The sequence below is a fragment of the Mus caroli genome, unplaced genomic scaffold (genome assembly GCF_978045245.1).
Source record: "Mus caroli unplaced genomic scaffold, Mus_caroli_1 scaffold_16, whole genome shotgun sequence".
NCBI lineage: Eukaryota > Metazoa > Chordata > Mammalia > Rodentia > Muridae > Mus > Mus caroli.
In genome coordinates, this window is record NW_028227271.1 from 94,200,477 (window position 1) to 94,227,106 (window position 26,630).

The 26,630-nt window shown below is 40.8% G+C and overlaps 2 protein-coding genes across 3 annotated transcripts in view; both read right to left on the reverse strand.

Moving 5' to 3' along the window:
• The window catches only part of Agxt2 (alanine--glyoxylate aminotransferase 2), a 56,259-nt gene extending 37,288 nt beyond the window's left edge, over positions 1-18,971 (reverse strand). For both annotated transcript variants that reach the window (XM_021183604.3, XM_021183603.3), the window contains exon 1: positions 18,800-18,971. In XM_021183604.3, coding sequence (XP_021039263.1) covers positions 18,800-18,884 — 85 coding nt within the window. In that variant the 5' untranslated portion in view covers positions 18,885-18,971. The remainder of the gene's footprint in view (positions 1-18,799) is intronic.
• Positions 18,972-22,627: 3,656 nt separating this feature from the next.
• Prlr (prolactin receptor) overlaps positions 22,628-26,630 on the reverse strand; it is a 179,499-nt gene continuing 175,496 nt past the window's right edge. The window contains exon 10 of the mRNA XM_021182971.3: positions 22,628-24,688. Coding sequence (XP_021038630.1) covers positions 24,596-24,688 — 93 coding nt within the window. The 3' untranslated portion in view covers positions 22,628-24,595. The remainder of the gene's footprint in view (positions 24,689-26,630) is intronic.

The following is a 26,630-nucleotide window of genomic DNA, read 5'->3' on the forward strand; positions in this document are numbered from 1 at the left end:
CTGCTAAAGTTACATTGGGATCTGGAGGAGCAAGGAACAAAGGTTGGTTTGAAGAGCAAATGTTTTGTTTCCCTCTCTCTCCCTTCCTCCCTCCCTCTCTACATCCTTCTTCCTCTGGAGTTGCTAGTTGTCTGTCTGGAGGGTAGCTTCCTTATTCTTCTTCCACTTGTTTTACATGGGAAGACCAGGCTGTTGCTCGTTCTGTTCTACCCAGTCCCTCTCCAGATCGCAACACCCTGTTTCCCTGCCCTATTATATATGCTGAGTGAGAGGATAATTAACACTTAGATGTGCACCCCTCACCAGCAAGGTCATGATGAGAAGATTCTATTTTTTTTTAATTAATTTTTTTTAATTAGGTATTTTCCTCATTTACATTTCCAATGCTATCCAAAAAGTCCCCAATACACTCCCCCCCACTCCCCTATGCACCCACTCCCACTTTTTGGCCCTGGCATTCCCCTGTACTGGGGCATATAAAGTTTGCAAGTCCAATGGGCCTCTCTTTCCAGTGATGGCCGACTAGGCCATCTTTTGATACATATGCAGCTAGAGACAAGAGCTCCGGGGTACTGGTTAGTTCATCATGTTGTTCCAACTATAGGGTTGCAGATCCCTTTAGCTCCTTGGGTACTTTCTCTAGCTCCTCCATTGGAGGCCCTGTGATCCATCCAATATCTGACTGTGAGCATCCACTTCTGTGTTTTCTATGCCCCGGCATAGTCTCACAAGAGACAGCTATATCTGGGTCCTTTCAGCAAAATCTTGCTAGTGTATGCAATGGTGTCAGCATTTGGAAGCTGATTATGGGGTGGATTGTGGATATGGCCATCTCGAGATGGACTATCCTTTCGTCACAGCTCCAAACTTTGTCTCTGTAACTCCTTCCATGGGTGTTTTGTTCCCATTTCTAAGAAGGGGCACAGTGTCCACACTTCAGTTTTCATTCTTCTTGAGTTTCATGTGTTTAACAAATTGTATCTTATATCTTGGGTATCCTAAGTTTTTGGGCTAATATCCACTTATCAGTGAGTACATATCATTTGAGTTCTTTTGTGATTGTGTTACCTCACTCAGGATGATGCCCTCCAGGTCCATCCATTTGCCTAGGAATTTCATAAATTCATTCCTTTTAATAGCTGAGTAGTACTCCATTGTGTAAATGTACCACATTTCCTGTATCCATTCCTCTGTTGAGGGGCATCTGGGTTCTTTCCAGCTTCTGGCTATTATAAATAAGGCTGCTATGAACATAGTGGAGCATGTGTCCTTCTTACCGGTTGGGACATCTTCTGGATATATGCCCAGGAGAGGTATTGCTGGATTCTCTGGTAGTATTATGTCCAATTTTCTGAGGAACCACCAAACTGATTTCCAGAGTGGTTGTACAAGCTTGCAATCCCACCAACAATAAAGGAGTGTTCCTCTTTCTCCACATCCTCGCCAGCATCTGCTGTCACCTGAATTTTTGATCTTAGCCATTCTGACTGGTGTGAAGTGGAATCTCAGGGTTCTTTTGAGTTGCATTTCCCTGATCATTAAGGATGTTGAACATTTTTTCAGGTGCTTCTCTGCCATTCGGTATTCCTCAGGTGAGAATTCTTTGTTCAGTTCTGAGCCCCATTTTTTTTTAATGGGGTTATTTGATTTTCTGGAGTCCATCTTCTTGAGTTCTTTATATATATTGGATATTAGTCCCCTATCTGATTTAGGATAGGTAAAGATCCTTTCCCAATCTGTTGGTGGTCTTTTTGTCTTATTGACGGTGTCTTTTGCCTTGCAGAAGCTTTGCAACTTTATGAGGTTCCATTTATCAATTCTCGATCTTACAGCACAAACCATTGCTGTTCTATTCAGGAATTTCCCCCCTGTACCCATATCTTTGAGACTTTTCCCTACTTTCTCCTCTATAAGTTTCAGTGTCTCTGGTTTTATGTGGAGTTCCTTAATCCACTTAGATTTGACCTTAGTACAAGGAGATAGGAATGGATCAATTCGCATTCTTCTACATGATAACCACCAGTTGTGCCAGCACCATTTGTTGAAAATGCTATTTTTTTTCCACTGGATGGTTTTTGCTCCCTTGTCAAAGATCAAGTGACCATAGGTGTGTGGGTTCATCTCAGGGTCTTCAATTCTGTTCCATTGGTCTACTTGTGTGTCGTTATACCAGTACCATGCAGTTTTTATCACAATTGCTCTGTAGTACAGCTTTAGGTCAGGCATGGTGATTCTTTTTTTTTTTTTTTTTTAATATTTTTATTACATATTTACCTCAATTACGTTTCCAATGCTATCCCAAAAGTCCCCCATAGCGCCCCCCCACTTCCATATCCACCCATTCCCATTCTTTTGGCCCTGGCATTCCCCTATATTGGGGCATATAAAGTTTGCAAGTCCAATGGGCCTCTCTTTCCATTGATGGCTGACTAGGCCATCTTTCCATACATATGCAGCTAGAGACAAGAGCTCCGGGGTTCTAGTTAGTACATCATGTTGTTCCAACAATAGGGTTGCAGATCCCTTTAGCTCCTTGGGTACTTACTCTAGCTTCTCCATTGGGAGCCCTGTGATACATCCAATAGCTGACTGTGAACATCCACTCCTGTGTTTGCTAGGCCCCAGCATCGTCTCACAAGAGACAGCTATATTTGGGTCCTTTCAGCAAAATCTTGCTAGTGTATGCAATGGTGTCAGCGTTTAGAAGCTGATTATGGGATGGATCCCTGGGTACGGCAGTCTCTAAATGGTCCATCCTTTCATCACCGCTACGAACTTTGTCTCTGTAACTCCTTCCCTGGGTGTTTTGTTCCCAATTCTGAGAAGGTGCACAGTGTCCACACTTTGGTCTTCATTCTTCTTGAGTTTCATGCGTTTAGCAAATTGTATCTTAAATCTTGGGTATCCTAAGTTTTGGGCTAATATCCACTTATCAGTGAATACATACTGTGTGAGTTCTTTTGTGATTGTGTTACTTCACTCAAGATGATGCCCTCCAGGTCCATCCATTTGGCTAGGAATTTCATAAATTCATTCTTTTTAATAGCTGAGTAGTACTCCATTGTGTAAATGTACCATAATTTCTGTATCCATTCCTCTGTTGAGGGACATCTGGGTTCTTTCCAGCTTCTGGCTATTATAAATAGGGCTGCTATGAACATAGTGGAACATGTGTCCTTTTTACCGGTTGGGACATCTTCTGGATATATGTCCAGGAGAGGTATTGCTGGATCCTCCGGTAGTACTATGTCCAATTTTCTGAGGAACCGCCAGACTGATTTCCAGAGTGGTTGTACAAGCTTGCAATCCCACCAACAATGGAGGAGTGTTCCTCTTTCTCCACATCCTCGCCAGCAACTGCTGTCACCTGAATTTTTGATCTTAGCCATTCTGACTGGTGTGAGGTGGAATCTCAGGGTTGTTTTGATTTGCATTTCCCTGATGATTAAGGATGTTGAACATTTTTTCAGGTGTTTCTCTGCCATTCGGTATTCCTCAGGCGAGAATTCTTTGTTCAGTTCTGAGCCCCATTTTTTAATGGGGTTATTTGACTTTCTGGAGTCCACCTTCTTGAGTTCTTTATATATATTGGATATTAGTCCCTTATCTGATTTAGGATAGGTGAAGATCCTTTCCCAATCTGTTGGTGGTTTTTTTGTCTTATTGATGGTGTCTTTAGCCTTGCAGAAGCTTTGTAGTTTCATGAGGTCCCACTTGTCAATTCTCGATCTTACAGCACAAGCCATTACTGTTCTATTCAGGAATTTTTCCCCTGTGCCCATATCTTCAAGGCTTTTCCCCACTTTCTCCTCTATAAGTTTCAGGCATGGTGATTCTACCTGAGGTTCTTTTATCCTTGAGAAGAGTTTGTGCTATCCTAGGTTTTTTGTTATTCCAGATGAATTTGCAGATTGCCCTTTCTAATTCCTTGAAGAATTGAGTTGGAATTTTGATGGGGATTGCATGGAATCTGTAGATTGCTTTTGGCAAGAAAGTCATTTTTACAATATTGATCCTGCCAATCCATGAGCATGGGAGATCTTTCCATCTTCTGAGATCTTCTTTAATTTCTTTCTTCAGAGACTTGAAGTTCTTGTCATACAGATCTTTCACTTCCTTAGTTAGAGTCACGCCAAGGTATTTTATATTGTTTGTGACTATTGAGAAGGGTGTTGTTTCCCTAATTTCTTTCTCAGCCTGTTTATCCTTTGTGTATAGAAAGGCCATTGACTTGCTTGAGTTAATTTTATATCCAGCTACTTCATTGAAGCTGTTTATCAGGTTTAGGAGTTCTCTGGTGGAATTTTTAGGGTCACTTATATATACTATCATGTCATCTGCAAAGAGTGATATTTTGACTTCTTCTTTTCCAATTTGTATCCCCTTGATCTCCTTTTGTTGTCTAATTGCTCTGGCTAGGACTTCAAGTACAATGTTGAATAGGTAGGGAGAGAGTGGATAGCCTTGTCTAGTCCCTGATTTTAGTGGGATTTCTTCCAGCTTCTCACCATTTACTTTGATGTTGGCTACTGGTTTGCTGTAGATTGTTTTTATCATGGTTAGGTATGGGCCTTGAATTCCTGATCTTTCCAAGACTTTTATCATGAATGAGTGTTGGATTTTGTCAAATGCTTTCTCAGCATCTAACGAGATAATCATGTGGTTTTTGTCTTTGAGTTTGTTTATATACTGGATTACGTTGATGGATTTCCGTATATTGAACCATCCTTGCATCGCTGGGATGAAACCTACTTGGTCAGGATGGATGATTGTTTTGATGTGTTCTTGGATTCGGTTAGCGAGAACTTTATTGAGGATTTTTGCATCGATATTCATAAGGGAAATTGGTCTGAAGTTCTCTATCTTTGTTGGGTCTTTTTGTGGTTTAGGTATCAGAGTAATTGTGGCTTCATAGAATGAGTTGGGTAGAGTACCTTCTGTTTCTATTTTGTGGAATAGTTTGTGAAGAACTGGGATTAGATCTTCTTTGAAGGTCTGATAGAACTCTGCACTAAACCCATCTGGTCCTGGGGAGAAGATTCTTTATAGAATGTATGGTTCCTGTTGGCCTACTTTCTGTGCCTTCTCTTGATGCCCAATTCTATTTCTTATGTTTTGGGGATTATTTCAGACTTCCTTCCTTCCTCCATGGCTTTCCAACCTAGCCTTTTGTAGTGGGTTGGCCTAATACTACTTGTATTCTAATGCTAATTTGGTGGCCCCAGGACTGGTTACCCCAAAGATAAGAGAGTCTGTACATAAGAGACTGAGTGACTGTGCCCCACCCCTAGTTAATTGTGATTGGTAAATAAAGATGCCAACAGCCAATAGCTGGAAAAAAGTGACATAGGTGGGGTTAAGGTTTCTGAGACTTGGGGAGATAGGATCATGAGGAAGGAAGGAGGAGGAAGAAATTGCCATAGAATAATGGAAGAACGTGCAGGAGAGGAGAAAGAAGCCGCCAGGGGTTAGCTAAGCTATAAAAGCATGACCCTGAGGGCTGGGTAATTAGAGCTAGAAGCACCCAGATGAAACATAGTGAACAATAACTCAGGGTTATTGATAGGTAGACAGATTCTAATAACATGGAGGGTAGGCAGCTGCCCAGCTACTGTCCTGCTTGAAGCATATTAAAAAGATAAAGACTGTGTGTGTTCTTTATCCTGGAATTCAATAACCAAAGGCAAGGTAGAAATCCCAGGCTGGGATTTTTAATAGTTTTTACTACAGCTTTTTGCTGAAGTAAAACAGAAGTGGTTGTTGTTGATTGTTCAGATGTAAAACTTGACCTAACTTGGGGTCTGGTGAGTGTTCCTTAGAGTCTTTTTTGGAGTTATCTTCTTCTGATATCAGCCTAGGGTACAAGTGAGGGACCTGCCACTCAAGCTTACCGGTATGGTATGTATGTATGTATGTATTTGAAAAGTCTTTCCAGGAGCGGAGTGTTAGAGGAGTTTCTCAGTGGGTAACAGACATTATTTACTGTCCATGTATTATCCTGTGTACCCTTCCTTTGTGTGAGAAAAAAATGTGTCAAAAAATAGCACATTAGAGTGAAATCTTCATCTACCTGAAAATGGTATGAAGTTTAAAACTTTAGCTTGTAGAAAAGCTGCAGCTTTAAGATATTTTCCACTCTTGCTGTGGTGACCTGCCTGAGACCAGGCCAGTCAAAATTCCAGTAGGGCTGTGGGAGGAGCTCCAAAGTCTTACTTCAGTCGTAGAAGATGTTGGCAGCTGATGGCTGCCGAGGAACAAAGAATGATTGTGCTCATGATCCAGTGGATGGCCATGTACATATGGGTAGCTCTAACTGGACTCAGTGTTATTAATGACAACAAAAATATAAAGAGACATGGGAGGGAGATGCAGTGGGGAGCTCTACGGAAGGCGAGATGGAGGTGATAGTAGATAAATGTGATTAATATTCATTCCATAAATGTATGAAAGTTTCAAAGAATAAAGATATTTTAAAATATTTTCCAGTATATATTGAAAATGAATCACTTCAATAACTATATATGCATCTTTAGACCAGAATGAGTATATCAAGGCAGGTAGGGCTAAATAATTTATGTGTTCCAGTACCACACAGTAAACACACACATTATCATAGGAGGTCTGTGTCTTACTTTACTGGTTTTAAACATCTGAAAATGTGTAATGCTATAATCTCCTCATTTACTCTAGATGCCCCACTTTACTTCTCTATCTCTCTTTCCTTTATCTTTCCTTTGGTATGTGCTCATTCTTGTCTCACATGTGGGTTAGACAAGGATGGCCTTTGCTTGTTCACTGTAACTATGTTTGTAATACTTGAACACACTTAGTAACAACCACATATTTTGAATATGTTTCATATGCCATGTATACCTGAGCAGCGCTCAGTGTGTGTGTTTGGATGAACAAACACAAGCTCACACATATGTACATGGTAACATGGTAAACAGGTAGATAGAAGTAACTGAATAGTGCTTGGAAGATGGGGATTTAAAGGCTATGTGGCATGAAGCTGTAAGGTTACTTCTCCATAGTTTTCTTTTCTTTTTTTAAAATATTTTTATTAGGTATTTTCCTCATTTACATTTCCAGTTTTCTTGATAGAACTCTGTGTAGGGGTTTCAAGCAACAAATGCAGATAAAGTTGCAGATATAAGGTATCAACTTTCTTCAGTCAGAATAGCTAGTACCAAATAGCCATCCTAAACAAAACAACAAACATATTGTTGAGAATGATGAGAAAAGGGCACTCTTTTGTGCTGTTATTTGGAACGTAAGTTAGTGTAGCTGTTATGGCAAACAGCATGTCAATTTCTCAAAATCTTAAAGATATATCTATCACATGACTTGGCTGTCTCAGTTTTTGTTGTATATACAAAGGAAATGAAACCAGAATGTTAAAAAGAAACTTGCAGGCTTATTTAGTGTAGCAATATTTGCTTTAGACAAGACATGGAATCAACAGAGGTGCCTATATGGATATATGGATGAAGAAATGTAGAAAGATTAAGTAAGATAATATGGTGACTATGGATAATAACATAATTATTATTCAGCCATGAATAGAATAAAATCCTGTCATTTGTAGAAAGATGATGATTGGGACTTGGGGATGTTATGCTAATCAAAATGTGTTAATAAAAGAAAAACAAAGACTTCACATATGAAAACTAAAATGGTCTATATGAAAGAAGAAGAGTGTAGAAGGGCGATTGCTAGACTCTGGAAAGATATAAAGAATGATAATTAAATTAGTCACATAAAAAGAATGTTAGTGTTCTCTGGTACATTAGGGTTATCAGAGTTCATAGTATCCTGTTTCATCTTACAAAGAACTAAAAGAGAGACAATGTGTCCTAGTTACTATTCTGTTGATGTGAAGAGACACCATGACCAAGGGAACTTTTTTTAAAAGCAAGAGAGCTAGTTCATGGAGGGAGCCATCTTTGGTCCCGGGTCCCTCAGAAACCAATCTGCACAGGTCAGCTTGCTGACTGCAAAGGGTGAGCGAGCAGACTGCAGAAGCGACACAGCTTCTGGGACAGACCCCGTTTCGGGCTCCAGACATCCGGGCACCTTCCCTGCCAGAGGAGAGGTGTTCACCCAGGAGGGCTCTAACCACCAATATGGGTGAGAGAGCCATCTTATGTCCCACATCCTTTGGAGACCAGTTGGTGCAGGTGAGTGGGCAGACAGCAGAGGCAACACATCTTCTGGGACAGGCCCTGCTTCTGGACTTCATCTTCAGCCAGGAGGCAGGTCTGAATGCCAGACCTCTGTGCACCTTCCCTGCAAGAGGAAAGCTTGCCTGCTGAGAGTACTCTGACCACTGTGACTCAGGAGAGAGCTAGACTCCAAGAATTGCTGACAGAGGCTAACAGAATCACAGGAGGAACAAGCTCTAACCAGAGACAACTATAACAACTAATTCCAGAGATTACCAGATGGTGAAAGGCAAACATAAGAATCTTACTAATAGAAACCAAGACCACTCACCATCATCAGAACCCAGCACTCCCACCTCAGCCAGTCCTGGATACCCCAACACAACTGAAAAGCAGGACTCAGATTTAAAATCATATCTCAGGATACTGGTAGAGGACATCAAGAAGGGCATTAATAACTCACTTAAAGAAATACAGGAGAACAGTGCTAAAGAGGTAAAAGTCCTTAAAGAGGAAACACAAAAATCCCTTAAAGAGCTACAGGAAAACACAACCAAGCAGGTTATGGAATTGAACAAAACCATCCAAGACCTAAAAAGGGAAGTAGAAACAATAAAGAAAACCCAAAGTTAGACAACTCTGGAGATAGAAACCCTAGGAAAGAAATTAGGAACTATAGATGCAAGCATCAGCAACAGAATACAAGAGATGGAAGAGAGAATCTCAGGAGCAGAAGACTCCATAGAGAACATGGGCACAACAATCAAAGAAAATACAAAATGCAAAAAGATACTAATTCAAAAAATCCAGGAAAGCCAGGACACAATGAGAAGACCAAACCTAAGGATAATAGGAGTAGAGGAGAATGAAGAATTTCAACTTAAAGGGCCAGCAAATATCTTCAACAAAATTATAGAAGAAAACTTCCAAAACTGAAAGAAAGAGATGCCCATGAACATACAAGAAGCCTACAGAACTCCAAATAGACTGGGCCAGGAAAGAAATTCCCCCCCGACACATAATAATCAGTACAAAAAATGCACTAAATAAGAATAGACTATTAAAAGCAGGAAGAGAAAAAGGTCAAGTAACATATAAAGGCCTGTAAGAATTACACCAGACTTCTCACCAGAGACTATGAAAGCCAGAAGATCCTGGACAGATGTTATGCAGACCCTAAGAGAACACAAATGCCAGCTCAGGATACTATACCCAGCAAAACACTCAATTGCTATAGATGGAGAAACCAAATTATTCCATGATAAAACCAAATTCACACAATATCTTTCCACGAATCCAGCCCTTCAAAGGATAATAAAGGGAAAACACCAACACGAGGACGGAAACTACACCCTAGAAAAAGCAAGAAAGTAATCCTTCAACAAACCTAAAAGAAGACAGCCGCAAAAACAGAATCCCAACTTTAACAACAAAAATAACAGGAAGCAACAATTGCTTTTCTTTAATTTCTCTTTTTTAAAAATATTTTTTATTATGTATTTTCCTCAATTACATTTCCAATGCTATCCCAAAAGCCCCTTAAACCCTCCCCCCCCACTTCCCTACCCACCCATTTTTTTGGCTCTGGCTTTCCCCTGTACTGGGGCATATAAAGTTGGCAAGTCCAATGGGCCTCTCTTTCCAGTGATGGCCGACTAGGCCATCTTTTGATACATATGCAGCTAGAGTCAAGAGCTCCGGGGTACTGGTTAGTTCATAATGTTGTTGCACCTACAGGGTTGCAGATCCCTTTAGCTCCTTGGATACTTTCTCTAGCTCCTCCATTGGGGGCCCTGTGATCCATCCAATAGCTGACTGTGAGCATCCACTTCTGTGTTTGCTAGGCACCGACCTAGTCTCACAAGAGACAGCTATATCAGGGTCCTTTCAGCAAAATCTTGCTAGTGTATGCAATGGTGTCATTGTTTGGAGGCTAATTATGGGATGGATCCCTGGATATGGCAGTCTCTAGATGGTCCATCCTTTTGTCTCAGCTCCAAACTTTGTCTCTGTAACTCCTTCCATCGGTGATTGTTTCCAATTCTAAGAAGGGGCAAAGTGACCACACTTTGGTCTTCGTTCTTCTTCAGTTTCATGTGTTTTGCAAATTGTCTCTTATATCTCGGGTATACTAAGTATCTGGGCTAATATCCACTTATCAGTGAGTACATATCATTTGAGTTCTTTTGTGATTGTGTTACCTCACTCAGGATGATGCCCTCCAGGTCCATCCATTTGCCTAGGAATTTCATAAATTCATTCTTTGGATAGCTGAGTAGTACTCCATTGTGTAAATGTACCACATTTTCTGTATCCATTCCTCTGTTGAGGGGCATCTGGGTTCTTTCCAGCTTCTGGCTATTATAAATAAGGCTGCTATGAACATAGTGGAGCATGTGTCCTTCTTACCGGTTGGGACATCTTCTGGATAGATGCCCAGGAGAGGTATTGCAGGATCCTCCAGTAGTACTATGTCCAATTTTCTGAGGAACTGCCAGACTGATTTCCTGAGTGGTTGTACAAGCTTGCAATCCCACCAACAATAAAGGAGTGTTCCTTTTTCTCCATGTCCTTGGCAGCATCTGATGTCACCTGAGTTTTTCATCTTAGCCATTCTGACTGGTGTGAGATGGGATCTCAGGGTTGTTTTGATTTGCATTTCTCTGATGATTAAGGATGTTGAACATTTTTTCACTTTAATTTCTCTTAACATCAATGGACTCAATTCCCCCAATAAAAAGACATAGACTAATAGACTGGCTGCACAAACAGGACTGAACATTTTGCTGCTTACAGGAAACCAACCTCTGGGAAAAAGACAAACACTACCTCAGAGTGAAAGGCTGGAAAACAATTTTCCAAGCAAATGGTCTGAAGAAACAAGCTGGAGTAGCCATTCTAATATCAAATAAAATTGACTTCCAACCCAAAGTTATCAAAAAAGCAAAGGGGGGGGGGGTGGCACTTCATACTTATCAAAGGTAAAATCTACCAAGGTGAACTCTCAATTCTGAAATCTATGCTCCAAATACAAGGGCAGCCATATTCATTGAAGAAACTCTAGTAAAGCTCAAAGCACACATTGCACCTCACATTATAATAGTGGGAGACTTCAACACCCCACTCTCACCAATAGACAGATCCTGGAAACAGATACTAAACAGAGACACATGGACACTAACAGAAGTTATGAAACAAATGGATTGTATCTATTAATAGATACCTATAGAACATTTTATCATAAACCAAAAGGATACACCTTCTTCTCAGTGCCACATGGTACTTCTTCGAAAATTGGCCATATAATTGGTCACAAAACAGGCCTCCACAGATTCAAAATTATTGAAAGTATCCCATGCATCCTATCTGATCATTACGGACTAAGGCTGATCTTCAATAACAACATAAATAATAGAAAGCCAACATTCACGTAGAAACTGAAAACAATCTACTCACTGATTCCTTGATAAAGGATGAAATAAAGAAATTAGAGTTTTTAGAGTTTAATGAAAATGAAGCCACAACATACCCAAACTTATGGGACACAATGAAGGCAGTCCTAAGAGGAAAACTCATAGCCCTGAGTGCCCCCGAAAAGAAACTAGAGAGAGCATACACTAGCAGCCTGACAGCACACCTAGAAGCTGTAGAACTAAAGGAAGCAAATTCACCGAAGAGGAGTAGATGGCAGGAAATAATCAAACTCAGGGCTGAAATCAACCAAGTGGAAACAAAAAGAACTATTCAAAGAAACAGGAGCTGGTTCTTTGAGAAAATCAACAAGATAGATAAACCCTTAGCCAGACTAACTATAGGGCACAGAGACAGTATCCTATTTAACAAAATCAAAAATGAAAAAGGACACATAACAACAGAACCTGAGGAAATCCAAAACATCATCAGATCCTACTACAAAAGGCTTTGCTCAACAAAATTAGAAAACCTGGATTTTTTGAGTTAGGATCTTTTTGCATTTTGTATTTTCTTTGATTGTTGTGCCCATGTTCTCTATGGAATCTTCTGCACCTGAGATTCTCTCTTCCATCTCTTGTATTCTGTTGCTGATGCTTGCATCTATGGTTCCTAATTTCTTTCCTAGGGTTTCTATCTCCAGAGTGGACAACTTCCTAGACAGATACCAGGTACCAAAGTTAAATCAGGATCAGATTAATGTTCTAAACAGTCCCATTTCCCCTAAAGAAATAGAAGCAGTCATCAATAGTCTCCCAACCAAAAAGAGCCCAGGACCAGATGGGTTTAATGCAGAGTTCTAGGAAACTTTCAAAGAAGACCTAATTCCAACTCTCCTCAAACTATTCCACAAAATAGAAACAGAAGGTACTCTACCCAATTCATTCTATGAAGCCACAATTTCTCTGATACCTAAATCACACAAAGATCCAACAAAGAAAGAGAACTTCAGATCAATTTCCCTTATGAATATCGATGCAAAAATACTCAATAAAATCCTCGCAATCTGAATTCAAGAACATATCAAAACGATCATCCATCATCACCAAGTAGTTTTCATCCCAGGGATGTAGGGATGGTTTAATATACAGAAATCCATCAATGTAATCCACTATATAAACAAACTCAAAGACAAAAACCACATCATCATCTGGTTAGATGCTGAGAAAGCATTTGTCAAAATCCAACACCCCTTCATGATAAAAGTCTTCGAAAGATCAGGAATTCAAAGCCCATACCTAAACATAATAAAAGCAATCTCCAGCAAACCAATAGCCAACATCAAACTAAATGGAGAGAAACTCAAAGCAATCTCACTAAAATCAGGGACTAGACAAGGCTGCCCTCTTTCTCTCTACCTATTCAATATAGTACTTGAAGTCCTAGCCAGAGCAATTTGACAACAAAAGAAGATCAAGGGGATACAATTTGGAAAGGAAGAAGTCAAAATATCACTATTTGCAAATGATATGATAAAAGTGACCCTAAAAATTCCACCAGAGAACTCCAAAACCTGATAAACAGCTTCAGTGCAGTAGCTGGATATAAAATTAACTCAAACAAATCAGTGTCCTTTCTCTACACAAAGGATAAATGGGCTGAGAAAGAAATTAGGGAAACAATACCCTCCACAATAGTCACAAATAATATAAAATACCTTGGTGTGATTCTGACTAAGGAAGTGAAAGATCTGTAAGATAAGAACTTTAAGTCTCTGAAGAAAGAAATTGAAGAAGATCTCAGAAGATGGAAAGATCTCCCATGCTCATGGATTGGCAGGATTAATATAGTCAAAGTGGCTATCTTGCCAAAAGCAATCTACAGATTCAATGCAATCCCCATCAAAATTCCAACTCAATTCTTCACCGAGTTAGAAAGAGCAATTTGCAAATTCATCTGGAATAATAAAAAACCTAGGATAGCCAAAACTATTTTCAACAATAAAAGAACCTCTGTTGGAATCACCATCCCTGACCTCAAGCTGTACTACAGAGCAATTGTGATAAATACTGCATGGTACTGGTATAACGACAGAAAAGTAGACCAATGGAATAGAATTGAAGACCCAGAAATGAACCCACACACCTATGGTCATTTGATCTTTGACAAGGGAGCAAAAACCATCCAGTGGAAAAAAAAACAGCATTTTCAACAAATGGTGCTGGCACAACAGGTGGTTATCATGTAGAAGAATACGAATTGATCCATTACTATCTCCTTGTACAAAGCTCAAGTCTAAGTGGATCAAAGACCTACACATAAAACCAGAGACACTGAAATTAATAGAGGAGAAAGTGGGGGAAAAGCCTCGAAGATATGGGCACAGGGGAAAAATTCCTAAACAGAGCAGCAATGGCTTGTGCTGTAAGATCAAGAATTGACATGTGGAACCTCATAAAATTGCAAAGCTTCTGTAAGGCAAAAGACACTGTCAATAAGACAAAAAGGACACCAACAGATTTGAAAAGGATTTTTTCCTATCCTAAATCTGATAGGGGACTATTAAAAATGGGGTACAGAGCTAAACAAAGATTTCTCAACTGAGGAATACTGAATGGCTAAGAAGCACCTGAAAAAAATGTTCAACATCCTTAATCATCAGGGAAATGCAAATCAAAACAACCTTGAGATTCCACCTCACACCAGTCAGAATGGCTAAGTTCAAAAATTCATGTGACAGCAGATGCTGGTGAGGATGTGGAGAAAGAGGAACACTCCTCCATTGCTGGTGGGATTGCAAGCTTGTACAACCACTCTGGAAGTCAGTCTGGCAGTTCCTCAGAAAACTGATCATAGTACTACTGGAAGATCCAGCACTACTTCTCCTGGGCATATACCCAGAAGATGTTCCAACTGGTAATAAGAACACATGCTCTACTATGTTCATAGCAGCTTTATTTATAATAGCCAGAGGCTGGAGAGAACCCAGATATCCCTCAACAGAGGAATGGATACAGAAAATGTGGTACATTTACACAATGGAGTACTACTCAGCTATTAAAAACAATGAATTTATGAAATTCTTGGGCAAATGGATGTATCTGGAGGATATCATCCTTATTGAGGTAACCCAATCACAAAAGAAGTCATTAGATATGCACTCACTGATAAGTGGATATTAGCCCAGAAAATTAGAATACCCAAGATACAATTTCCAAAACACAAGAAAATCAAGAAGGAAGACCAACGTGTGGATACTTCATTCCTCCTTAGAATAGGGAGCAAAATACCTATGAAAGGAGTTACAGAGACAAAGTTTGGAGCTAAGACGAAAGGATGGACTATCCAGAGACTACCCCACCCAGGGATCCACCCCATAACCATCCACCAAACCCAGACACTATTGCATATAACAGTAAGATTTTGCTGAAAGGACCCTGATATAGCTGTCTCTTGTGGGGCTATGCCAGTGCCTGGCAAACACAGAAGTGGATGCTCACAGTCATCTATATGATGGTACACAGGACCCCTAATGGAGAAGCTAGAGAAAGCACCCAAGGAGCTGAAGGGGTCTGCAACCCTATAGGTAGAACAACAATATGAACTAACCAATACCCCCAGAGCTCATGTCTCTAGCTGTATACGTAGCAGAAGATGGCCTAATCAGCCATCATTGCAAAGAGAGGCCCCTTGGTATTGCAAACTTTATATGCCCCAGTACAGGGGAACACCAGGGCCAAGGAGTGGGAGTGGGTGGGTAGGGGAGCAGGGTGGGGTGTGGGGAGGGGGGTGGAGGGTATAGGAACTTTCTGGATAGCATTTGAAAGTAAATAAAGAAAATATCTAATAAAAAAAGTTCTAAAGAGAGAGAGAGAGAGAGAGAGAGAGAGAGAGAGAGAGAGAGAGAGAGAGAGAGAGAGAGAGAGCTAGTCCATGATCAATTGTGGAAAGAAGCAGAGGGCCATGGTACTGGGGCAGTAGCTGAGAGCTTTGTATTCTGAACAGAGAATGATAGGCAGAGAGTGACACTGGGCTTGTCATGGGTTTTTGAAACCCTAAAGCTTATTCCCAGTGACACACCTCCTCCAATGAGGTCACACCCCCTAGTCTTTCTCAAACAGCTTTATTCTCTGGTGACTAAGTATTCAGATTTATAAGTCAATGGGGGCCATTATCATCTAAACCACCCCAGGAGACCACAGGCTCCCAATATGAGAACTGATAAGGAGCTGGGAATGTTCATTATTCTGTCTTGATCATTGCACATTACTCACATGGATCACATTTCTGCAGTGTACTACTATATAAACATGCACAATTATTGTGTCAAAAATGAAAAGTAAAAAGTTAAACAAAGAGAAAGAAAGAGAACAAAACTTTTCTAGGCACCATGCCTTATGTGCTCTCATCGTTAAGAGAGCTTCACCATCCTCGAGTTTTTGGTTGAAGTAAAAGGGACTCCAAAGCATTTTCTCTCACTTTGTTAGTATACAGTGATTTCAGTGTAGTTTCCCACTTCCTAAGTTTATGCATAATTTATCTCTGTCTGAGAAAATAGAATTTACAGGATTGGAAAGGGAAGTGAAACAGGGTGCGGTATAACCTCTGTGTTTTGAGCCAGACATATCTGGCTTTCAAACTTACTGGAATTTACATGTTTTTGCTTTTGATCATATTTATTTTTATTTTATTTAAATTTTTAGGTTTGCTTTTTTTATGTGTATTTTTTTTCTGCAGTATGCAGTGCCCCATGTTCATGCCTGGTATTCAGAGAGATCAGGAGATGTGATTGGTCTAGAAGAATGAAGACCAAAGTGTGGACACTGTGCCCCTTCTTAGAATTGGGAACAAAACACCCAGGGAAGGAGTTACAGAGACAAAGTTCGTAGCTGTGATGAAAGGATGGACCATTTAGAGACTGCCGTATCCAGGGATCCATCCCATAATCAGCTTCTAAACGTTGACACCATTGCATACACTAGCAAGATTTTGCTGAAAGGACCCAAATATAGCTGTCTCTTGTGAGACGATGCCGGGGCCTAGCAAACACAGGAGTGGATGTTCACAGTCAGCTATTGGATGTATCACAGGGCTCCCAATGGAGAAGCTAGAGAAAGTACCCAAGGAGCTAAAGGGATCTGCAACCCTATTGTTGGAACAACATGATGTACTAACCAGAACCCCGGAGCTCTTGTCTCTAGCTGCATATGTATGGAAAGATGGCCTATTCGGCCATCAATGGAAAGAGAGGCCCATTGGACTTGCAAACTTTATATGCCCCAATATAGGGGAATGCCAGGGCCAAAAGAATGGGAATGGGTGGGTAGGGAAGTGGGGGGCACTATGGGGGACTTTTGGGATAGCATTGGAAATGTAATTGAGGAAATTATGTAATAAAAATATTAAAAATTAAAAAAAAATTAAAAAAAAAAAGGAGATGTGATTGGATCTCCTGGAACTAGAGTTAAAGATGGCTATGAGCAGCCATGTGTATGCTGGGAACTGAACTCTGGTCCTTTGCAAAGAGATCAGTAAGTGCTTTTAACAACTGAAGTATCACTCTGGCCCCTGGCCACATTTCTTAATTACGTTTTGTCATTTGTCTCCTCATTTGTAGGACTGTATACTAGGACTCAGTTGCTATATTTGAAGTGTTAGGCATATATTGGGCTAGAGAGAATGCATAGCTACTAAATTGCTTTTTGTGGTGGTTTGAATATGCTTGGCCCAGGGAGTAGAACTATTAGGAAGTGTGGTCTTGTTGGAGAAAGTGTGTCACTATAGGGGTGGGCTTTGAGACCCTCCTCCTTGCTGCCTGGAAGACAATAAGTCTTTATCCTGTTTGCCTTTGGAACAAGATGAAAAACTCTCATGTCCACCAGTACAACGTATGCCTGGATGCTACCATGCTTCCTGCCATGATGATAATGGATTGAATTTGTCTATTATAAAAGTTGCCTTGGTCACGGTGTCTCTTCACAGCAATGGAAACCCTAACTAAGACACCATGTAAGCATAACGACTGGAGTTTGAGCTTCAGAACCTATGTAAAAAGGTTGGATGTTATGGTACACATTTATCTCAGTGCTGGGGAGGCAAAGACAGATGGATTCATGAGGCTTTTTGGCTAGCCAGTCTTAGCCTACTCAGTGAGCTCTTGACCAATAAGAAGCTCTATCTTAAAAATACAGAACAAAACAACAAACAAACAAACAAACAAACAAACCCAAGTTTGGCATCATCTGAAGAACAACACCCAAGGTTGACTCCTGACCTCACTTAGATGGTCAGAGATGTGCACATATAGCTATAAATAAGCATGTGCTTCCACAAATATGTACTCATATACATTAAAAATGCATTAAACATATGATGTTTTTACAAAACTGCCAGGTGAGGAGGGAGAGCAGGCAGGAGATCAAAGGAGAGAAAATGGGAAGATATGGATAAGAGAAAATTGATCATGACAAGGGATGGAAAAGTGTCTTCTATACCATTTAAAGCACACGGGCACAAATTTCCCTATTGACCATAAATATGTAAACAGATGTCTGTTTACGCTTATGTGTTTAGAAAGGAAAATAATAAGTATGTTGTGAGGTTAGAGAAAACAAACCCATGTGAAACGTGGGAATAATTTTATAAAGATTCCTATGTCTGGCTACTCCAGATCTCCTTAAATTTTTTGTTCCTGCTGCAAAGAGGTGAGAGACTCATTAGTTTTGACTCGAGCTTGGATGACTTTAGAAAAACAACTCCTCTCTCTCTCTCTCTCTCTCTCTCTCTCTCTCTCTCTCTCTCTCTCTCTCTCTCTCTTTCTGTGTGTGTGTTTGGGAACCTATGTCTTTTAAAACAAGAATCCTAGGAATCTATTTTTTTTAACATAATACCTTATTTTGGCTTTTTTGGCTTACTTTTCTTTGATTTCCTCTTTACATCAAAGTTGAGATAGCTAGTTCTAATTTCTAGGTTGTGTATTATCAGGTTTTTATCACCCATTGATTTCATTTCAGGACAAATGAGGGACAGCATTAAATACTGACAGAAATGAAAGCATGGGGTTAGGAAGACTCAGAACCATTGGCTGTTACAGATCTATCTTTAAAATCCCCCAGCCCTTACTCAACTTGGATTGTCTCACATCCTAGGCAACAGGCTCCAAAGTTCAGGCTTTCCTCTTCTCTCCACCCTCTGCTGACCCATATCCCATGGTTTCCACTCACAGCTCAGGGATGGACGCATCTGGAGGATTCTGAGAGAAGTCTCCAGATAAAAGGGTTTCTGCAAATTTCTCCAGGCTAGAGACATCTCTTCCCAGGCAGGAAGAAAATCCTGTGGAAGCAGGTCAGCGGGAGGAGGGGCTCCACAAGCTCACTGACTGGGCTGGACTTTGATATTAGAAGAGGCGGGGTGGCTTTAGAAAGGAAATTGCAGACTGCTGACTATAAATGGACTTGGGTAAACTCCAGAGCCTGACTTTATTAGGAATAGTACCTTAAGTAATGAGAAAAATGGAGGCAAGAAACAGAGAAAGGGAAAAGGAGACAAGAAGAGAGAGGAAGGGCAGCAAAGGACGTTAGGAACGAAGGGAAGAGAGGGTAAGGGAGAGGGACATGAGGGATTGAGAAGGAAAGGACAGAACAGTGTTTGCTCATTGTGCAGGCCTCGTGCTCCATTCTACTCCAGGGTCACAGAGTGAATCGCTCTGCAGAAGGGCAGTGACAGAGTTAGTTTAGATATAAAGGTTTATGTCCAAAATTGTGTTGGATATTAAATGTTAGTCCTATGTTCATGTGTTTGAATACTTGGCCCCTGGCTGGTGGCACTGGTATAGGAGGTTTGGGGACTCCTCAGGATATGGAAGCTAGTTGGAAAGGAGCTTGTGAGTATTTGGCTAACTATACTCCCACCCTAGGCTATGTTCTTCCTGGTTAGTATCATATAACAAACACCCTTCCCCTGTGTTGGCACTGCCAGGGACCAAGGTGATTCAGTCTCCATGCTATCCCTATCCTCACATGATGTACTGTACTCTTTCAAACGATGAGTGAAAATAAACTTTTCCTCCATTGACTTCTTTGTCAGGTTTTCAGTCAGAGTGATGAGAGAAGCAACTGACACAGCAAACTGGTTGAGAAGTGGAGATCACTGCTGTAATGAACTTGACCCTGTGGTCTGTAGGTCGCTAGAACAGCTTTGTGGAAGGAATACAGAAAAATTTAGAGTTGCAGACTAGAGATGCCCTAGAATGTTGTCAGTGAAACCTAATGGGCCATTATGGTAAGAGTTCAGACTGGGAGAGGAATGTGGGCAGTAAAGACTACTCATAAAATCTTGGAGGAAAACAAGGACAAAATCGAAAATAGGAACAGAGGTGATTCATGCTATGTTCTAGCAAAATGTCTGCCTTGGCTCAACTTGTGTCTGGAGATCGAGTGAGGCTGAGTGAAAACTTGATGGGGTATTTTTTGGGGGAGGGAGAATTTCAGGACAGCATGGGATTCAGGCTGTGGCACAGTCAATGCCTACAGCTTTAGCCAAATTTACAATGAGAAATTTGAGAAGAAAATGGAACTGACCGAGGTGAAAAATTGCAACTTGGGGTTACAGACCTGGAACTTGATAGTTGCAGAGAAAGTGGATGTGGACAAAGTGGTGTTAATTGTTACAGACCTTTATGCATTTAGTGAGATACTTTACATTCTGCCTAAGAAAACAGAGGTGGTGCCTTAAAGGTGAGACTTCTCTTTAGGGCAGTGGTTTGCAACCTTCTTAATGCGGTTCCTCATGTTGTGGTGACCCCCAATTATAAAAGTATTTCATTGCTCCTTCATAACTGTGATTTTGCTACTGCTATAAATTGTAATATAAATATCTGATATGCAGGATATCTTGATATGCGTGCAACCCCTGTGGGGATTGTGAGCCATTGGTTGAGAACTACTAATCTTGGGGTTTCCTGCTTCAGCATGGCAGGCTAGGTTCTTCCTGACACTGGGGTGTGAGCACCCTGAGACGTCTGCAGTCAAGCTTGAAGGGGGAATAGGATGCACCTATAACTGGCAGCAGAATTTGCAAACATTTATGTGGTTCTGTTGTGTAGGCATGCAAAACGAGTGATGGGATCATGGAAGCTTGTGAGATAGGTCCAGGAGAAAAGCTAACACAGTGTGGAGATGTGCTGCCTGCCATATTCCCTGCCACAAGGCCATGTTAGGCCATTGTATGACATTGTGAAGGTGAAGCATTGGTTACGATGGAGACCCCAGGATATTCAGAAACACTTGAAATCTGCAGGCACACGAGTGAAGCTGGGTCTAGCCAAGTCAGTTGTAATTCAGATGATACACCTAGAGCTTTCCTTGCTGGGTTTCTGCCCAGTATTTTTTGCTGTCTCCACCCTTCCCTTTTGGAAAAGAAGTGCTTAATATATACCACTACATATTAAAAGTCTAAACTTTTTTTTTTTAATCAACAGGGCATGTGGTGAAGAGATTGTCTGAATCACAGAAGAGATTGCTAGCTTTTAAATGGTGCAATAACTGGGAGTTCTGAATTTGACCTGACTGATTTTTGCTCTGTGAAACAGCTAGGAGCCAAAGATGTTATGATTTCACTATGAAGCGCATCCCTAATAGACTCATGTATCTGAATGCTTGGTCCCTAGTCGACGACACTGTTCTGGGAGATTATGGAATCTTCATCCCTGGTGCCCATCTTGTAGACTTATGACCACGAGAGTGAAGGGTGATTCTCCTTCTCATCCAAGCTCTTTTATTTCCTGGTTTGTAGCACTGAATCACCAATTGTTCCCTACTTCTACTGCTACAGGCCAAGCTAGCCCATCTTCCATGCATGCCTTCCCTAGCATGAAGGACTGTGCTCTCATAAACCATACATACATCAAAACAAACCCTTCCCCCATGTCAGTTATTCTTTCTGTCACAACACTGAGAAAAGTAATACATTATGGAAGGAGGACCAGGATGTAGTTGGAGGGGTCAAGGATTGAGAAATTAAGGATGCTAATAAGAAAGATAGGAGGACAATCAGCATAAACAAATGGTGAAATTAATTTAGCTGGAAGTAATGCTCATACCTGTAATCCTACAACCTGGGAAGCTAAGTTTGGAAGAGCACAAATTTAAGGCCACTCTAGGATGTATAGTGAATTAAGGCTAGTTTATGTAACTTCACGAGGCCTTGTTTCCTAATAAAAGTAAAAGGGGGCTGGGGGTGTAGGTAGGTGCTTGTCTAGCATATTTGTGGACCTGAGTTCAACCCCGGCATTACAACAAATGAAAAAATGGAGTGGTAGAGAAAATACATGAACAACAGGGTAAGAGACATTCGGAGGATGCTGAAAAGCTGCAGAAAGCCCTGGATATGCTTAGATCCTTTCAGTTGCTCGAATGGAGCAAGGAGTTGACAATTGTGGAGTTAGTGTGATTTATTTTTATAATATCCTTAATTTCACACATTTTTATTCATCAGTCCCATTGCCATCTAAGTCTAAGCTCTACAGACAACGATCAATATATTTATAGATCTTTTTTGTGAGCATGTATAATGTTTGGAATGAATGCATTTTCACATAATAGCAACAACATTTTTGTTGTTATTTGTTGTGCTCAGAGTCAGTTCCAGGGCATTGGAGCAGGCTAGACAAAAGATTATATGACTTACCTACACTTTCAGCTCAGGAGCATTTTTGATTTATGTACATGTATGAGACGTGAAATATTTGTCTTTATTTTATTCCCACCCAGAACCATCATATAATGATTAAACCAGCTGCCTAGGAGACCATGCCTTCCAGGTTTCTGCCATTCAAAAGCAGATTTCAATGTGTGTGTGTGTGTGTGTGTGTTTATAACAGTACCAATAGGAGATACACTGACAAACACAATGAAAATTAGAGAGGATGAAAAGGTGGGGTGGATGCTTTCACCATCCACAGTCTTGCAGGAAGTGCTGTGGTAAGTTTCCTCTGTTCTTGTGCTCTTGTTGAGTATTCAGTGAGGAATATGTACACAGGGAAAGACACTGTGGTCAGCAAGAAAATCTTTATTTAAAGAGGTCTAAGAGGATCAATATGGAAGACAGAGGCGACTTTTGTGTCCTTTGTATTTTATGTCATCTCACCTATAATTTGCAGGCTTAAAATGCTTTCTCTTCCCCAAATGTTTTCTCAGCATTGGTTTGAACAAGACATTATTGATCCCTTCCTGAGCCTTCTTCAAGTTCTTGTTTGTTAGTTATATCATCCTACAGCCTCACAGTAAAGACATTTTACTGTTTTGGAGGGTATCTTCAGTTTTCTTGTTAAAATGTTGACTATTTTTATTTATGTGTATGTGTGTAATGTGTGCAGATGCCCATGGAGGTCAGAAGAGGGTGTTGGATTCCTTGAAGCTGGAATTATAGGCAATTGTAAATTGCCCTACATGGGTGCTGGGAACTGAACTCTGGTCCTCTGGAGGAATAGCAAACATTCTTAATCCATGACATCTTTCCAGCCTTGAAGGGTATTTTATCATGAGAGACTGTGCCAGAGTCACTTACCAAGCTGAAGAGGCAGGCTACCATCTGTGAGAGCTGTCTTGTCTATCTTTCTCTAGCTTCTCTGCTCAGCCTCCATACTTTCCCCTGGGCTTCATTTCTTATGTCCAACTTGCTCCTAACAAAAAAGGCAATTGGCTCTGACAGATCTTACAATAATACCCAAGAAATGACGTTTTACCCATGAATGCCTTCAGGCAGCAATGGTACAAGGTAAAGACGAATTGCCATAAATTCAATATAAATTGTGATCTCTTGCTGGGATCCCAGGCCCATTGTGTTTTCAGGGCTGTAGGGAGCATCTGTGTGATGTGGTCGACCAAGTGCTTCAGGATGTTACATCAACGAGGGCAGTGGACACAAAGCCTTTCTCAGCACAGCGTCGGTCGGCAATGTTGTTATTGGATTGTGGAAGCATTAGGTTTTGACTCCCACAAAGTCTGGCTTATGCTCTTCAGCTCATCCGCACCACTGGTTTCACCTTTGAGACACTAGAAGCTACAATCATCATGACTGGGATTTTTTGGGCAGTTGTTAAGATTTGAGCTTTTGTGAAGCACTGGGTATGAGGAACTTTCCAGAGTGGGAAGCTAAATAGTACATTTTGAATAATTTGTGCAGAAGTGAGTGATTGTGACTTCTTTTTATTTAAAGGGACAGGGAGGGGTGTTATTCTGATGATGGTAAAATGTGGTTTCTTAAGTAGAGAGATGAGTGAAGGCCCACTCAAGCCCAGAGAAGCGTGAAGCGAGTGGGAGGGAGACAATCTTCCGCTGGTAACTGTCAGTGATCACTTGTGGCTTTGGTGCACAGAGCAGGGTGGCTGAGGAGAAGTTACCAGTCAGTTACTTACTGAGATGGCTGCTATCAGGAAGGCACTGATGTCTCAGCAGCCACTAGAGAGAATGTTTAAAGAAAATTTCTAGAGCAGAACAAATAGAGAGAAAGAGTGCTTCCATGGGTGAAACACTTCAGTGGCTTCTGAGACCCTCCAGAGAGCAGGGGCTGGCTAAGGATAGAGAAAGCTAAAACTTCAGAAAACACACACTGCAGTTACAGTTGTGAACAGACAGAGCCTTGTAAACTGAAAAATAAACTCCTCTTTGTGTGTGTGTGTGTGTGTGTGTGTGTGTGTGTGAGAGAGAGAGAGAGAGAGAGAGAGTGACACACAGAGACAGAGAGACACACAGAGACAGAGAGAGACACATGGAGACATGTGAAACTGGGGGAACAAGATGGCAGCAGGCTGAGGCTGAGCTAAAAGAAAGCAAACATGAGCTGCTTCAAAACCACAATTAACACTGATCTCATTTGTCACTGAGCAAATTTAAAGTCTAACCAGGCAGGCATCCTTGAGACTAGATTATTGGCACTGGAAAAATTCTGTCTTGTTCTCAGCATTTGGCCACGATGGTGGTGGAACCCATTTTGAGAGGCTCATATTTGAGTCTGCCGCTTCAGTGGTCAAGTTCCCCTTCATTGTCCAGTTTTTGGAATCGTCCAGGAAGGGCCAGGCGTGGATCCACCTTGTATTTGCTTGGAGAGCCAGTCTAATTATAGGAGAGAGACCGAGTCAGAACCATGCGGGGGAGCTCCTTTCAGTGGGAAGTCAGTAGGAGTCACAGGGTAGACTGTTTCTCATTGAGGTCCACCAATCAATGATGCTAACTATCAGGGCTCCACAAAGGGGGATAAGTGATTGTCTATGGGAATGTAGTTAGCTGGAAGTCAGAGACCTAAGGACAGGGTACGGTAGTACTCTATAGGCGCTGGTTTTCACACCCGTGGGGCTTACTCTCCTCAAAGGCAGACAATTAAGTGATAGAAACTAGGAATAACTGGCCAATGGCTTGTGGTTCACCTCAGTCTTGTGTCTGAGAAACTGGATATATGATAGTAACTGCAGCTGGCTCCGCCCATAAACCACATCCAGACGTACAAATTACAATGCAGAAATAACAAGTGATATCAAAAATAAGGCAGCAGGGCTCCTTGAAAGGGAAAAATTCCACAATAACTGATTTTAAGGTTAGCTGAGTGGATGAAATTATAGCCCCACATGGAAAAGAATGATAAGAATCATCAACAAATCTAAAGAAGGCATAAATCCACACCCAGATGAATTAGCAAGATAGGAATAAACTGCCAAGCAAAATGAGGAGGGCGAGCATACACATGAAAGAATTCAACAAGGAGCTTGAAAATAGAAAGACAAATTGAAATTTCAGCAGTGAAAATATTCATAAATCACATAAAAACTTAGTTGTTGGAATCTTCACCACGAAGTGGGTCAACTGGAGAATAGCACAGACATTTGTCTGTCTGAAAGACAGACAAATATAAATGTTCAGATGATAATAAAGAAAATGAAGGAGGTAAAAATAGAGACTGCAAGAGTTCCAAGCCACCATTCAAAGTCCGAATGTGTGGGTCATAGAAAGAGAAGAAGGAGACGAGGGGAGGAGGTGCAAACTAAAGAAGCAGGAAACATTTTAAAGAAAATGACAGAAGAGAGTTCCTCAAATCTTGGATAGGACATGGGCATCTAGGTAGGAGAGGCTACGAGAACCTGGGACACATGGATTTATATGTAAAACTGCTCTCTCCTGAAGCCTTCCATAGTCTTTTCTCAGTCTCTGTCTTTAGTGATTTGACCATAATTCAACACGGTTCTGATGCTCATCTTTATTTCTGGTTCTTTCACAACCATGAGAATATAGGAAAGACAGAATCTCATTAGAAGAGTAGATAATGAAGAGAGAAAGGGGTCAAAATATCATGAAATAATCAACAAATGGCAGGAATTAGTATGTATCCTCCAGTGATAACTCGGATGTTAATGGAGTCTTGTTTCCAATTAAAAGATCCAGACTAGTGTGTTTGATTAAAAAAAAAAAAACCCAAAACAATTCCTCTCCAAACAGTAGAGCAAAATTATTAGATTGTCTGCTACTTGCTAGATTTCTACTTAATTTGCAAAGAAAAACACAGCTTAAAAGTAAAAGTATAGAAAAGATGCCTCTAGTCAATAGAAACTGCAAAAGCATTGAAGGAGTATCTGCACCCACTCATCTCTAACAAAACCTTATACACACACACACACACACGATGATGGCTATATAATATCCAAGTCTGGTACTTATGTTTGTTTTGTCTCCTCAGATATTAGTTTTTATCTCAGCACTTTAGCATCCTTTGTGATTCTTTCTGATGAAAGCTGTGCAGGATGTGTGATAGATTCTGAGGCAAAGAGACCTTTAGTATGAGATTTTCTGTTAGCCTAGTTAGAAATGGGGCTCTGTGGAATGTTTTCCATAGTTCAGGAACTAGAGTATTAAATTTTCTTGAGTGTGTTTGGTTTTTGAATTGATTTTGATAGTGTTACCACTATGTACTCTGGCCTTTAATTCCTGATCCCTTTGCCTCAGCCTCCCAGTGATACATACTACCTTTGCCTTTGGGCCCCTGCTGCCATTGGCTTTCCCTCAGAAT